This window comes from Megalobrama amblycephala, linkage group LG16 (assembly GCF_018812025.1).
Source record: "Megalobrama amblycephala isolate DHTTF-2021 linkage group LG16, ASM1881202v1, whole genome shotgun sequence".
Taxonomy (NCBI): domain Eukaryota; kingdom Metazoa; phylum Chordata; class Actinopteri; order Cypriniformes; family Xenocyprididae; genus Megalobrama; species Megalobrama amblycephala.
In genome coordinates this window covers 998653-1014943 of record NC_063059.1, presented here as the reverse complement: position 1 = coordinate 1014943, position 16291 = coordinate 998653, and the positions used below count along the sequence as shown (strand labels likewise).

The window sequence follows — 16291 nt, the reverse complement described above, 5'->3', positions numbered from 1 at the left end:
GGATTACTAGTGACAGAGTTAGGTTAGGTAAAGCTAAAAATCTACATGACACTGGCCCTCCAGGACTGAGAGTTGATATCCATCATCAACATATGATGTGTTTCTGAGGCTACAGTCTTGAAACATGGTTAGTAAAATGAATGAGGTCTACATGAGAAAGTTTATTCCATAACCGTTTGACCTCTTCTCTTCTTTAATTAAAACCGTATATAATGGCATCATTCACTGAGTCACTGCTGTCTTTGGATCGTGTTGCGTAACGCCACAATAAACCTCGCTGTCATCTCCTCACAAATAAAAAGTCAAAGTACAAGTTCAGAGTTCATTTTAGCCATTTTAAGAAAAGACAATACAAAATATCGAAGGGATTAACAGAAACATTTAAAAGTTTAGGTTGGAATTCACGTGTTTAGTCATTTACACTTTTATGATGAAAAGGGATTTTGATCAAGGTGAGTGTCGAGACACTTTACAATTTACTTCCATATTAATATTTTCTCTGAAGGATTTTTTGCATCTTATAATGAATGTGGTTTCTTGAGTATTTAAACAGAAATATCTGCCCGACTCTTCAAAAGTCTAAACAGCATGTGTTAAAGTATGACTAACATGTCTCTATAATTCAGGTGAACAGAGTCACGAGACAGCTGCATTCACCTAAAGGTGTTTAATTACTTTAATTTTTGTTTGTCATTTTAATCCAGAGTCAGTGTTGGAGATCAGACTGGCTGCTCTTCAGCTCCAGCTCCATCATGGATGTCAAACAAACATTCAGAAATGAAAAAAATTCTCCAAGATGCAGGTATATAAACACTTTATTAAATAACATTTGTTTTATTGAAATAGGAGGCACTTTCCAGTGTTTCAAAATGTTGTTATTTTACCTCTTAATTTTATTAAGAAGTAAAACATTCTCAATATGAAGAAAGATCCAGTGATTTAAATGGAGAAACTCAATCTGTTCTGTATTTTTAATTTCAGAACTCAGTGTCTGTGAAGAGTGACGGCTCTATGGATCAACAACAAAAGCTTAGTGGACCTGGGTACACAAATTTCAGGACTGCATTCTTGTCAATGGACAGTCATTCAACTTTAATAAATATTAGTTCAGTTTGCGAATAAACCTCAATCATTAAAGTTTACTTTTAACTTTGGTAACAGTATAGAATTTGTTGATATGGTGGCTGCGTGCTATCTTGTGTTTGTACAGTTCTGGGACGAGCTGCATAAACTCAACCTCTATGCTAAGACTGTGTCTTAAGAACTAATCTTACCAATCTATCAAATTAAACCAATCTACATTTTTAAAGCAACCAACTTAAAAAAAATTATGAGCAGTCTTAAAAAAGAGAGATGTCTAAGGATTTTCGTGCAACTGGCCACTGTGGTCAGAATTAACTGAACTGTAAGTGCAGAATTTAAAATCTTCAGAAATAAATGCAAATGAGCTAATTTTGTACCAGATTATTTCTTTTAAAAACTTATCAACGTGTACATAAAATGTTTAATCGACTAATATTTCCAGTACCAACTATCAGTACCAGTTGCACAAACTGCTTAGACTAGTCTTAGATGTTAGTCATCTAAATGTTTGTTCAAGACCGGTCATAACTTTTATAAATCAGTTACATAAAAAGGTAGATTTGTCACATCTGATCTGTGTTAGTGTTTTGCTTGATCTTTTTGGTTTTGCACTGTTCCTAGTTCAGTTTCCTGTGTTTCCTTTGTCCTAGTTCATCTGTTGTTGATAATGCTCCCACCCTGCCTCCCACCTCCTCTGCCTGTTATGTGTTGGCCAAGGAGGCAGTCTTGTAACCCTCTGCCTGTGCTATCCAGTTCTTCGGCCATCTCCGCTAGCTCCCTTCAGCATTTTGACGACTCCTTTGCTAGCCCTGCTTAGCTGCTCAGATCCGCCTTGGTCTTCCTGTTCACCAGCTCTGCCCTGGTGTGTCGAACCCTTTGGTTCCATCTCAAACCTCCAACTCCGTCACTCCACCTCAGCCCATCGACCAGTCAGCTCCACCCTGGCTCCTCGCTCCCTCGACTCCACATGGGACCGTCGTCCTTCCAGCTCCACCGGGCTTCCTCGTCCCTCCGGCTCTGCCTTGGTCAGTTGTCGCTCTGAGCTCACCACATTTCCAGGCCTTTGTCCGGGCCTCCCTCCCTCCATCGGCTCCATCATGGGCCTTCAGCATGTTAGCACTATTTGGGGTCAATCACTGGCTCCTCCCACCATCATCTCCTCCTGACTTCTCCCTCGTCCTGGGTTGTCCTGTCCGCCAGTCCTACATCCTCCTCCTAAGCCCCTCCTGCCCTCCTCTGTTGGACTTTGTTTCAAGAACATGCTTTTTTTGAAGGCAGGGTAATGTCACGTCTGATGTGTGCTAGTGTTTAGCTTGAATTGGACTTTTGAGTTGGTTTTGCACTGTTCTTAGTTTAGTTTCCTGTGTTTCCTTTGTCCTAGTTCATCTGTTGTTATGGTTTTTGATTTGTTGTCATGTGTTCCACCTGTGTCTTGTTAATTATCTTGTTTAGTCCCCATGTGTCCTGGAGTGTTTATAGCCTTGTGTTTGGTTCAGTCTTTGTCTGATCTTGTCATTGTGTTAGTGGTTGTTCTGTTTCTCGAGATTTGTTTCCTTATAGCCTAAGATGTATGTTCCTGAGTTTATTTTGATTTAAAAAGAAATACTGCTTGCAAATAGTCCAGCTCTTTTGTTTCTGCTTTTTTGCTCCTGCTTCATGACAAGATTAGTTTTGTTTGTTTAGTTAAACCTCCATGTCCATTTCAAAACATCCAGCAACCATACATATATGAATAGGTGCGACACACCCATATTCTACATCTTTCATACTTTTTTTTTTTACAAGTGCAATATAGAAATAAACACTAACAACATGTAACTTGTGCTCCCATCTATTATCAACATGGAGCACTGTGTAAGCAATCATTGTGTGATATAGTCTTTGAAGCTTGAATTAGGCCTGGACACCTTTCCTGATCGAGTGACACCCAGTGGAACTGGATCCTCTTGCCTGGAACTGTCTTTGTTTTGTGGTGTTGGCATGTCATCCATCTTTTGAAGTGTCATGTAGCACCGCAGAGAGACATGGGCACAGACATGGTAGTGGTAGGACAGTATGATTCAGTTACTCATAGAAGGTGGCGGTGGTTCCTTATATAGGTCTTACCATTAGACTGGACAATATAACTGTTTGGTTGAAGGGCCTTTCCAGAAACCTTGGCCATTTTGTCAAACCCACAGGTCATCGCCATCCTTACCTGTCTGCCCAGGCTGCAGAGGCAAAAGGCATCTGTTAGATTTGTCATGGCTTATCTTTCCCTTTTGTCTAAGAGTGAACAAAGCCACCTGGACATTAGTCTTAACTCTCAAAGTGAGTTGGGATTGGAACCATGGGGATCAGAGACCTGGTGTGTCGGGACAATAGATGTTGCACTGGTTGAGCAAGGCTGCGTAAATGTCAGAACCATCACATGCACACTTTTCTAGGAGATGGTTTGCAGACCTGACACCATGCTCTGCCAGACCATTGGACCTAGGGTAATTGGGACTGCTTGTGACATGCTGAAAATCCCACTGGTGAGCAAAGTAGAGGTCTTCACGGGTCCACTTGGATCTGAAAACCTGAGGTCCAACCTGATACTCAAGCAGGTTCAGGTCCAAAACTTCAACAAGTGCCTCGGACACAGGTCGGGTTCGGTATTAGTGGCATCGGGTCTCGGGTATAATTTAAAATAAACGTCCTTTTTCTGAATGGACCCGAACTTTAATCATAGGCAAATAACATTACGTCAAAAGTGATAGGACGTAAGAGGTTACAGTGATAAATGTTATGGACATTTAAGCACATCAGCGCATACTTGCACGTTCATATTAAGTGCATTTTTGAGAAACGCACATAGAAAAGGAACAAACGTTTGTAACCTCGCACACAGAAATCTATCTTATAGCTATGAGATACATCAGGAAAAGCCACTCACTTCATTACATTTCATGCAGGGCTTTTCTTTTTTGTGTGCAGAAGCCCTTCGCTGGGGATGAGGTCAAATAGCTGCAGGCAACATTAGCAAAACCATGATTTATTAGGCTATCAATTTTTATCGAGCTATCATGTTTATTTTTCAGATCTCAGAAATAACGTGCATTCGTTGGGCAGGCAATAATATAAAGTATTGCTTAATAAATAAATGAAAGTAGCCTAATAGAGCAGCCAGTGGCCAAATCATTCAGCAGGACACCGGGATTTTTCCGGTCCGACTGCGGGGCTGCAGGCTGTACACACATCAATACTGTTTACGTTCGTCTCCAGTCGAGTTAAAAAATAGGCTAAATGCCTAACCATGTGGTTTCATGTGCCTGTCGTTTAGTGAACTGAATGCCAGGATGACCTTGATGAAGATTTGTTAAGTAGTGTTTCTGGAGAGAGTGAGGGATTACATACCTCTGACCACGCAGAATCAAGCCATCATCCACTTTCAATTCATCCCTCATAGCATAAAACAGGCGGATGTCATGTTATGATGTCCTTATATAATGGCCTCCAAGGCATTTGCAGACAACATCTGCCTGTGTGCTTTGCCCAAGTTCTTTAATCCTTTTGGATGACAACACCCCTTCCATAGCTAGCCCATCATAAGCCACTTTCCACAGAAATTACCTGGAACGATTTGTCTACCATCAACTTTTTTCTACCAGACCTGTTGCTGTCTGCTTTTCCATCGCGGTCTGAAGTACCATGAAGATTAGGCAAATGTAGGCAAAACTGCATGCGACGTATAAGCTTAATAAAGCCTGAACCTCATTGTAGGTCCATTGGTCGTATTTTTTAAACTCCTTCGTTGATTTGAATAGTAAACAACTCTTACTGCACGCACTGCAACAGACTTGAAAAAAACGGTGGTTGAAATAAAACTATGCGTGGAGTCAACCAATCAAAATGCTGCATAGACTGAACCATTCAGTGCCCAAGTCCCACCCAAGAAAGTTCTTGAACTTTGAAAAAATACTACCTCACGAGCAGAGACTTTGCGGTCGAAACACACTGAGTACCAGTTCCTGGGGAAAGTTCCTGCGGTGGAAATGCAGGTATAGTCCTCAATGGCTTCGGGACTGTCTATAGTGGGGAGGTGTACACGTGAAAGTGCATCCGCAACAAACAGTTCACAGTCTCTTTTATAGATCACATTCAGATGATAGTGCCGAAGCTTGAGCATCATTCACTGGATGCACATTGAGCACCAATGCTGTGTGCAGAGGCTTTCTCAGGATGGTTAGGAGGGGCTGATGATCCGTCTCCACAGTCACCGGGCGGCCATAGATATAATCATGGAATTTTACACAAGACTAATCCCAAGAGTTCTCAACTCATGCATAGCACGCTTCAGTGTCAGTGAGAGATCTTGATGCACATGCAAAAGGCCTGCCATCCTGAAGACAGACTGCTCCTGAGAGCATGCCTGGAAGCATCAACAGACAATGTCACTGGCTTGTGCACATCAAAATAGGACAGGTGGACTTGTGTCCACAGCATTGGTCATTGCCAAGAAACCTCTGCAAGCCATGTTTGTCTTCTGGGGTAGGCATCTGGCTGATGGCCATGGTTTTTTTCTGGGTCAGGCTTGACACCTTTCTTAACATCTCAATCCACTATGTGTAATAGCAGTTTTCCCTCTGAAAGAACTATGTCTGAATTGCCCAGTGTCTGAATTGTTTAATCACAATTGGCTATCAGATTTACTCTGACTGATCGATTTGGGCATTGAGGTCAACGCACTGCAATGTGGATGAAGACATAACATTGCATTTAGCTCCAGTGTCTATTTTCAGCTTTTCCTGCATGTTACAGGTTGTTGAGAGAGTGGCGAATATTTCACCGTTGTTTGCATGCAGGTCCACACTTTCACAATGACAATAATCTTTTTCTCTCTGTAGTTTTTTTTCACCAGTTCCACTAGATGGTGACTATATTTTGGAACCTATATTTTGAGGCTTGGATCTACAACACTTGGCATTGTGATTCTATTTGTTGCAAAAGTTGTTGTGTTTGTTAAAAGCTGGGCATTTGTTGTGCTCAATAGTGTGCTCACCCCAACAATTGTTACATCACCTTTTGTTCTGCTGCACTGCAAACACTTCAGCCTCTCTCTTGAGCTCCTTAGTACCCCTTTCAGACACTCAAACAGCATACATATTCTGATTGCTGATTCTAATATAAAGTATTCCCTTAAGAAGTATTTCCCTTAATAGTTGAGCACGAGCTGCATCATCGAGGATGCCTGATGAAATCACTACTGAGATGCGACAGCTGTGTCTGATTCGTGAACAAGCTGATTCTTTTTAATTCACCGGTAAAATTGTTTCTTAAATCACACTGAACGATTCCCACCGTGGTCTCATTTAGATCCGCTTCTTACCTGTCCTTCTTTTCCACTTCTTTCGTGCCATGATTACACTACCTTAGTTGAATTTGACAATAAACATCAACAATAAACATTCATTTAATTTATTTTGATGCGGTTTCTGCTTGCAAATCTTCCTTTGGCATTGGTGGAGGGGAAAAAAAGAAACTTATGGTGAGGGGCGCGGTGCTCAAAAAAGAAAACTCGAAAACTAATCTTGTTCGACATAATAACTCGTTATTTTTACATAACTCATTATTCTATATCAAGTTTAATAAAAGACGCAAGAATACTCAGCAACTTCAGTGGGCAGCAATAGCAAGTCGTCTCACAAAACTGGCTTTTTACCGTGATCGCCGTGGGTTTGAATCTGCCTTTTGCCTCATATCACATTTTCAATAAAGCGTATGTGGCACTGTCTACTGATATTTGCACTGCAAATGATTATATTTATTAAAATTATTAAATGGATGCTGCCTTATTGGGAGAATAAAAACCCACCCAACACCTTCCCCTAACCCTACCCAGTAAATACTTTTAATATTATTAAACACTCGTTAGGCAGTTTATTCCCACTTTTACCCACGGACGAACACGGTAAAAGCTAAAAGGTAAATAAAATGAACTGCGAGACAACTCGCTACTGCTTCGCCACTGAAGATGTTGAATTTTTGTGCTTTATATAGAATAACGAGTTATGTCGAAACAGCGACTTAATATCTTGAAATAATGAATTATGTCGAAATAACGAGATAGTATGTCGAAATAATGAGTTATGTCAAAATAACGTCTTTTTATGTCAAAATAACGACTTAAAGGGGGGGTATCACACACAGTTTCTGCCAATCTCATGTTAATCTTGAGTACCTATAGAGTAGTAGTGTATCCAAAAAGTCTTTAGTTTAATCATATTTATAAAAGATAAATACGCTGTACTGAGTATTTCCGAAAACACTCGAGTGCCTGGAGGCGTGTCGTGTGAGCAGCTTTTGTGTAGAGATCGTCTACAAGCTATCAATGGTCAGCTAAACAACTGTATTTAAACACACAATACACCATCGCATTATCCATGGATAGCTTTTGAATCACTATAATGAATACAGCGTATAATGAATGATGAATAATGAATTTATGAATTCACTACGTTCGTATTGTTTACATTATATGCACTTAGGCGCCTATTGCCAACAAAACAGACATTTGAAGCAGTTTTACTCACCACCTGCTGTTTCGAACGGATCATTACCGCTGTGACCACTCCATCTTTCAGTTTCAAACGATCTGTAAATCCAGTGTGGAACTGGGTCTTGTTTATGAAACCATAAGCGCCGATCCCAAAGGGGTTGAACAGCCACGGAAAAACACAAGAAATTCTCCATTCATTTTAACCAATAAAAACGCGATTGTAACTATCAGTTTCTATGGTTATTTTAATAACAAATATCAAGAGCGCATCAATGTATTGCGTGAGAACAAAACTCTAAGCTCCTCTTAACGCTGGGTTCTTTGGGAAACAAGGTTATCATTCCCTCACAACCAAAAACACAATTCTTTGGTGACATTGTTGATTTTGTGCAGTCCTGTGACCTGTGCAGCGCTGCCGACGACTTCCGTAAACCCAACCGCACGTTGTTAGGTACACTATTGCTCTCTCGCTCTGTTCGGCGTGTGCACGAGCCCTTCCGGGAGAAGTGCCCGTACAAGGAATGTCCGCTCTCATTTACGTCACTCGGACCGATGCTCGAAAAAGAAAATCTGAAAGCTGTGACGATTTGGAAGAGAATTTTTGGAACATAAATGCTCCGTCATACGTCCAACTCATGTTTTGAAACTTTGGCAATGTTTAGCTTGAGAATCCAACTCTTTAACAGAAATAAGTCAGAATACATGAAATAGCATTATATCCCCCTTTAATATCTTGAACAAGTTATGTCGAAATAAGTTTTCCTTTTTTCCCCCCACCATGCGGTTCAGGGCTTCCGTAGTACGGTCATAAAGATTTGTGAAAATTTTAAAACATACAAAAGGATCATATGAAATAGTAAGAATATAAAAGCAATATAAGTATTACTTTTTTTTTCTTTTTTTTTTTTTTTACTTTTCCAAAATTTTCAGAAAAGGTGTGTACCCTCCTTGAAATAAAAAAAAATAAAAACAATTGTTTCATATCATCCCTGGGAAAATGATCAAGAACTGAGTAGGGCTGTTTAGATGAATTGATGTTGAAGAGTTATACATTTAAAGTTGAAAACAATAAAACTGAAGTTCTGTTATCTTACCAGTGAAGTCTTCCACAGTGTGGAAGTATGGAAAAGGTGACTTGTGAATGTGTCTTTGAGCAAGCACATTGTTAATAAGTTCCTTCACAACAGTGTAAAAGTTGTTGGTAGAATGAAGGTAATGAGAACAATTTTATCAATCTCAATTTCTCTTCATGATGTTTAAGGTCAGACCTGCCACCACCTGTCCCTAAGAAGCCTTCAAGTTTTGATTTCAGGTCAGTAACATTAAGGCATTTTGTTTGTTGTAGATGCAAAAATGGGTCATCACACTTTACATTATTAAGAACTGACACAATTTATGAATCTGATAATATGTTCTGTGTCATGATACATCCACTACTTTATCTAATGTGGTATTTTAATTTTATAGCTGTTTACAGCCAGGTTTCTGTCAAACACAGAACATAGGTTATGATCTGTGATCATATACAAAAAGTGCTTTTGTGGATAGGCAGCCAATATTCAGCACCCCAAGCTTTATTATTTGTTCATCTGTATTATATCTGTTTTTCATTTCTTGGACATCAATTACATTTATTATTATTATTATTATTATTATTATTATTATTATTATTTTATATTTACTGGTTTGGGGAATAGATACAGTCTCTATATTATGATATCTAGGTAAAAGAGTCTCTGTTTGTTGGGATTTATCTCTTCTGTGACATGAGACAACTAGAAGTTGGTCAGTTTAGCCAGTCTGTCTGCTTCCTGACCTGAGCCCCAGTTAGTTAAGCACCAATGCTAAGGGTACGTTTACACGACAGTGCTGTTAAAATGATCCCTGTTCACACAGATATGCGAAAACAAGTAAAAATGCTGTATTATGCATGCCAGGCCAGTAGTTGGCGATGTCACTTTGTAAAGAAAGATGTGCCTGCGCACATACGCAATCTTTTACACAGCACTCACGGCAAACACGCATTCTTATAAACTAAACACGTAATATGCATGTGCATGCCGTCACCATTTTTACAGATCCGCATAAAAATCTTACGTTTTTAGCTGAAAACAGTGTCATGTAGACAACCCCTCATGTGCCATATTACTAGAGAGATGAGCGGCACCATCCCAGGAGTGATGAATACCATTTCTTTTTAACAGGTCAGGTCTGCCCCAAAAACTTGTCCACTTATCCATAAAACCTGTTATTCTGCGGACAACACTTAGACCCCAAATATTTTGAGCGGGAGGATGGAGAATATAAAATTGTAAAATAAATAAACATTCAAAGTATCAACTTATGTTTAATAATTTAATACTACAGTGCTCTTTGTAGCTGAATGCTTCATATTTTACAATTGTTCACTTTTCCTGATCTTCAAGTTTTTCTGAGTGGAGGACAGTGGTTTCCAGGATAAACAGCACCCTTATGTATCCACAACTGGGGTGCATCATGGACCCATCAAAATACCTCTTTTCTAAAATAATAATAATCATTTTTAACCAGTGGCACTAATCAACAAATTGTTAATGTCTTTAAATCATTAAGTAGTTAATGGTCTATGTTATTTAAAGTTAATTTTGCCTCTATTACAGTTCAGTCCAGCAGAGGAAATCATCTGATTCAGAACTTCGTCGTGTGTCTCTGAAGAGTAACAACTCTATGGGTCAACCATTAACATTTAGTGAAGACACATGTCCTGGTAACAGGTATAACATATAATCATTTTTAACCAGTGGCACTAATCAACAAATTGTTAATGTCTTTTAATCATTAAGTAGTTAATGGTCTATGTTACTTAAAGTTAATTTTGCCTCTATTACAGTTCAGTCCAGCAGGGGAAATCATCTGATTCAGAACTTCGTTCGTGTGTCTCTGAAGAGTAACAACTCTATGGGTCAACCATTAACATTTAGTGAAGACACATGTCCTGGTAACAGGTATAACATATAATCATTTTTAACCAGTGGCACTAATCAACAAATTGTTAATGTCTTTTAATCATTAAGTAGTTAATGGTCTATGTTACTTAAAGTTAATTTTGCCTCTGTTACAGTTCAGTCCAGCAGAGGAAATCATCTGATTCAGAACTTCGTCGTGTGTCTCTGAAGAGTAACAACTCTATGGGTCAACCATTAACATTTAGTGAAGACACATGTCCTGGTAACAGGTATAACATATAATCATTTTTAACCAGTGGCACTAATCAACAAATTGTTAATGTCTTTTAATCATTAAGTAGTTAATGGTCTATGTTACTTAAAGTTAATTTTGCCTCTGTTACAGTTCAGTCCAGCAGGGAAATCATCTGATTCAGAACTTCGTCGTGTGTCTCTGAAGAGTAACAACTCTATGGGTCAACCATTAACATTTAGTGAAGACACATGTCCTGGTAACAGGTATAACATATAATCATTTTTAACCAGTGGCACTAATCAACAAATTGTTAATGTCTTTTAATCATTAAGTAGTTAATGGTCTATGTTACTTAAAGTTAATTTTGCCTCTATTACAGTTCAGTCCAGCAGGGGAAATCATCTGATTCAGAACTTCGTTGTGTGTCTCTGAAGAGTAACAACTCTATGGGTCAACCATTAACATTTAGTGAAGACACATGTCCTGGTAACAGGTATAACATATAATCATTTTTAACCAGTGGCACTAATCAACAAATTGTTAATGTCTTTTAATCATTAAGTAGTTAATGGTCTATGTTACTTAAAGTTAATTTTGCCTCTGTTACAGTTCAGTCCAGCAGAGGAAATCATCTGATTCAGAACTTCGTCGTGTGTCTCTGAAGAGTAACAACTCTATGGGTCAACCATTAACATTTAGTGAAGACACATGTCCTGGTAACAGGTATAACATATAATCATTTTTAACCAGTGGCACTAATCAACAAATTGTTAATGTCTTTTAATCATTAAGTAGTTAATGGTCTATGTTACTTAAAGTTAATTTTGCCTCTATTACAGTTCAGTCCAGCAGGGGAAATCATCTGATTCAGAACTTCGTCGTGTGTCTCTGAAGAGTAACAACTCTATGGGTCAACCATTAACATTTAGTGAAGACACATGTCCTGGTAACAGGTATAACATATAATCATTTTTAACCAGTGGCACTAATCAACAAATTGTTAATGTCTTTTAATCATTAAGTAGTTAATGGTCTATGTTACTTAAAGTTAATTTTGCCTCTGTTACAGTTCAGTCCAGCAGAGGAAATCATCTGATTCAGAACTTCGTCGTGTGTCTCTGAAGAGTAACAACTCTATGGGTCAACCATTAACATTTAGTGAAGACACATGTCCTGGTAACAGGTATAACATATAATCATTTTTAACCAGTGGCACTAATCAACAAATTGTTAATGTCTTTTAATCATTAAGTAGTTAATGGTCTATGTTACTTAAAGTTAATTTTGCCTCTGTTACAGTTCAGTCCAGCAGGGGAAATCATCTGATTCAGAACTTCGTCGTGTGTCTCTGAAGAGTAACAACTCTATGGGTCAACCATTAACATTTAGTGAAGACACATGTCCTGGTAACAGGTATAACATATAATCATTTTTAACCAGTGGCACTAATCAACAAATTGTTAATGTCTTTTAATCATTAAGTAGTTAATGGTCTATGTTACTTAAAGTTAATTTTGCCTCTGTTACAGTTCAGTCCAGCAGGGGAAATCATCTGATTCAGAACTTCGTCGTGTGTCTCTGAAGAGTAACAACTCTATGGGTCAACCATTAACATTTAGTGAAGACACATGTCCTGGTAACAGGTATAACATTTCTATAAATGATATGATAATTACAACATTTTTACACTAAAACATCAGATTCATCTGAACTCAGCTCTGTCTCTGAAGAGTGATTGGTCTATGGATCAACCACTAAACCTTAGTGGACCTGGGTAAACAAGAGTAAAAACTTGAAGGATTAGTTAAATTCAGAATGAAAATTTCCTAGTAATCTACTCACCCCCATTTCATCCAAGATGTTTATGTATTTCTTTCTTCAGTCAACAAGAAATGATGGTTTTTGAGGAAAACATTCCAGGATTTTTCTCCATATAGTGGACTTCACTGGGGTTCAACGGGTTGAAGGTCCAAATGTCAGTTTCAGTGCAGCTTCAAAGAGCTCTACATCAGGGGTTCTTAACCTTTTTGATGTCGGGGCCCAAATTTTACAGTACAAAGTGGCCCAGGGCCCATTCAAATATTAGCACTGTATTGGTTTATTGATCTCACCCTTGATTTGATTTGTATTCAGTAACTAAATGAAATCCACTTGCAGTTTAACAGTTTATTATCCATGTGTATGTAAACCTGCACATATAACGAGATGCCAAACACAAAACAATTCATGGAACAAATCAATCTGCATCAAGAACAAATGTAAAGGCTCAAATCAGGCATATTAACACAAAAATCAGTTAGATTTGACAAATTTTACTTACAAAAATAGAAAATGTATATAAATAAAAATAAATAAAATAAAAACAATAAAATGTGTTGCTAAAGTAAACAAATTCCAAATAATATTTTTCAAATTAAATAAAGTTGTAAATGAAAATTGAAATAAAGTGCAAATGAAAAAATATAGCTTTATAATCTGCAAAATAATTTGATAATTGTTTCAGCAGTCTACATTTTTGCATGGCAGAACCTGAAGTTGCTCTTCATATCTGTTATAAATGAACAATAACAGTCACAACAGTCCAATTTGAACAAGCTACAACTCCCTATTTATGTTCCCCTCTTAATGAGACACTTGGGCCTGCTTCACAGACATTATCAGATCCAGCCTGGGTGGAATGGGGGAAAGGCTCACTCTCAGAGTAGCCTCCAGTGTTGCTTTGAGTCTGTTTCGGGCCCTTGGTCTTAGTTGTGGCCACAGTGGAGAATTCTGATTCACACAGGTATGTAGTTGTGAATGCGAGGAGTAGTTTCACAGCCCTCAGTGCTAGACATGGGTACTCTTTTGAGACAGCAATCCAGAAGGAGCCCAGATCCAGTTTGCCCCACTGCAACTTTAAAGTACTGTCAGTGGCTACTTCCAGAAGCTGGGATTCCAGATGTGAGGGCAAAGCAACATCATTTTTAGTGGGATCCACAGAAAATGGGTCCGCAATCCACAGGTATCCCTCTCTGGGATCCTCAGGAAAGTAGTCATCAAATTTCACTGCCAGTTGTGAGAGGTGCTGTGAGACTAAGTCACTAATCTTCACCTGGGGGGAGTTTTCCAAAATGTCAGACAAAAGGGGAAACATGTCCATCCTTTTTTCCTGAGCCCTCTTAATCCACAAAGCAAGTTTTCTCTTAAAAGCTTGAACTTTATCTGCAACAACAAATATGTTGCTATTTCTCCCTTGAAGTGAGATATTCAGCTGGTTCAGCAGTGAAAAAATGTAGGCAAGTTTAGCTGTGAACTGTGCATTGGCGTAATAATGTGCAAAAGGAGAATTTCTCTCAGTGAGAAAAGATAGGACCTCATTCCTCAGTTCAAACAAACGTTTGAGGACCAGTCCTCTTGAGAGCCATCTCACCTCACTGTGATAGAGCAGCTGGACATGATCTGCTTCCAAGCCTTCACAAAGTTTGGCAAAACATCTGGAGTTCACAGCATTATTTTTAATGAAGTTTATGGTTTTCACACTTACATCCATCACCTCATGTAACTCTGGTGACATTTCTTTTGCCGTAAGGCTTTCACCGTGAAGAAAACAGTGGGTCCATTTAGCTTCTGGGGCACGATCAAGTATCTGCCTGACGACACCGAGATGCCTGCCTGTCATTGACGCTGCACCATTGCTGCACACCCCAACACAGTTCTGCCAGTCAAGGCCGTTCTCTTTGAAGTAGTTATCCATGCAGCGGAAACATTCCTGAGCCGTAGTCCGTGTCGGTAGCTCTCCACAAAACAGTATGTCTTCGTGCAAACTACTGTCCCAGCGATAGCGAACAAAAACCAGTAGCAGTGCATCATTTGTGACGTCGGTAGACTCGTCTAGTTGTAAAGAGAAAAATGGGCTGCTTTTTATTCTTTCTAGCAACTGATGCTGTATGTCTGTGGCCATGTCCGCGATACGGTGACTAACAGTGTCGTTTGAGAGTGGGATGGTTAACAGCTTTTTTGCAGCAGCATCTCCAATCATCTCATGGCACATATCTACAGCGGCAGGTAAAACCAACTCTTCCGCTATCGTGAATGCTTTTGTAGTCTGTGCCACTCGTCTGGCTACGAGGTAGCTGGCTTTCAAAGCGCATTTAGAATTTCCAGTCAGTGCCACAACAGACCTTTTCTGCATCTGAAGCCCATTTTCTTTTCTCTTGAAAAATTCCACCGACTTTCCCACAAGCGATGGATGTTTGGTTTCTAGATGCCGCTTTAGTTTTGAAGGCTTCAGTGCTTCGTTGGACAGCATTAGCCCACACTCCACACACTGGGCTCTCGGCTCTGCCTTATCACCTCCATTCACAAATCCGTACTTAATGAAGTCGGGATTGTATTTGCGGCAAAATCTTGACTTTTGGGGCGGGTTGGCGCAACTTTTGTCTCCACTTTTCTTTTAAAAATTTCTCCATAACTTTTACTACAGGCTACAGTTGACTGAGTGTCTTCTGCTTATTAGCGCTTGTTTAACAACTAACTGAGGCATTACTGCCACTAGTGGTGGGATGGTGTATTGTAACTGTCTCATGGATAACAGTGGTCATTCTGGTGTCTTCAATTGATAATTTGTTTGGTCCCGCGGCCCTCGCGGCCCACAGGTGAAAAACGTAAAGTTTTTTGCAGCCCTCCAGGTGGCGCTCGCGGCCAGTGAAGTCCACTATATGGAGAAAAATCCTGGAATGTTTTCCTCAAAAACCTTCATTTCTTTTCGACTGAAGAAAAAAAGACATAAACATTGTGGATGACATGTTTATCTTTCAGACCCACTTTCTGGACAATTCACTCATAACCTTTTATTGTACTGCACTCAACAAACCACTCAGAACACAACTTTCCTGTGTTGGTCCTCGAGGAACTTTTCGAGAATTTGTGGAGCAAGCATTGCCAGTTCTACTGCCTTACCGAGCGTTTTGTATCCACTGTCTGTTTACCTTGTGTATGACCATTTGCCTGCTTTCTCTGATTACTGATTATTGGATTTCCATTTTTGACTTGGCTGCCTGTTTGAATTGCTTTTGTGTTTGACCATCTTGCCTGCCTTTTCGACACCTGCCTTTGGATTTCCCCTTGAACTGTTTGCCTGTTGGACTGTTTTTGTGGTTTTGACCCTTTGCCTGGCTTCACGCTCCTTTTGGACTGTTCCTAATAAACTTCAGCACATGGATTCCAACACGGCTTCCGCCTCCTCATTACAGAATACTTCGCCTACAATGAATCCAGCAGAAGTTTCTGAGCTTCAAGCAGCTTTTGCTTATCAAAGTGAAGTGCTTAAAGGATACTAGGAACAGCTCGACAAACTCCAGTCTGCCAACGAATACCTGACCCACTACATTTGATCGCTTCCTCCACCCATGTCGCAAATGGTAAGCTTTGCTATGCCTGATAAGTTTGACTGTTCTGTTGAACAGTGCAGAGGGTTTATTCACCAGGTGGAGATTTGTTTTGATAACCAGAAGGACAAGTTTAATTCTG

General features: G+C 39.4%; 1 protein-coding gene and 1 long non-coding RNA gene across 2 annotated transcripts in view; both read left to right on the top strand.

Annotated features, from left to right (window-relative positions):
* The first annotated feature begins 10514 nt into the window (after nucleotides 1-10514).
* LOC125249310 lies at nucleotides 10515-10948 on the top strand. The gene is made up of 3 exons (XR_007180533.1): nucleotides 10515-10587; nucleotides 10704-10817; nucleotides 10934-10948. It is a non-coding gene; the product is annotated as an uncharacterized LOC125249310 (long non-coding RNA).
* A 4-nt stretch (nucleotides 10949-10952) lies between these two features.
* The window catches only part of LOC125249308 (NACHT, LRR and PYD domains-containing protein 3-like), a 47430-nt gene continuing 42091 nt past the window's right edge, over nucleotides 10953-16291 (top strand). The window contains exons 1-7 of the mRNA XM_048161574.1: nucleotides 10953-11046; nucleotides 11163-11276; nucleotides 11393-11506; nucleotides 11623-11736; nucleotides 11853-11966; nucleotides 12083-12196; nucleotides 12313-12426. Of these exons, the coding sequence (XP_048017531.1) occupies nucleotides 11000-11046; nucleotides 11163-11276; nucleotides 11393-11506; nucleotides 11623-11736; nucleotides 11853-11966; nucleotides 12083-12196; nucleotides 12313-12426 (731 nt within the window). The 5' untranslated portion in view covers nucleotides 10953-10999. The remainder of the gene's footprint in view (nucleotides 11047-11162; nucleotides 11277-11392; nucleotides 11507-11622; nucleotides 11737-11852; nucleotides 11967-12082; nucleotides 12197-12312; nucleotides 12427-16291) is intronic.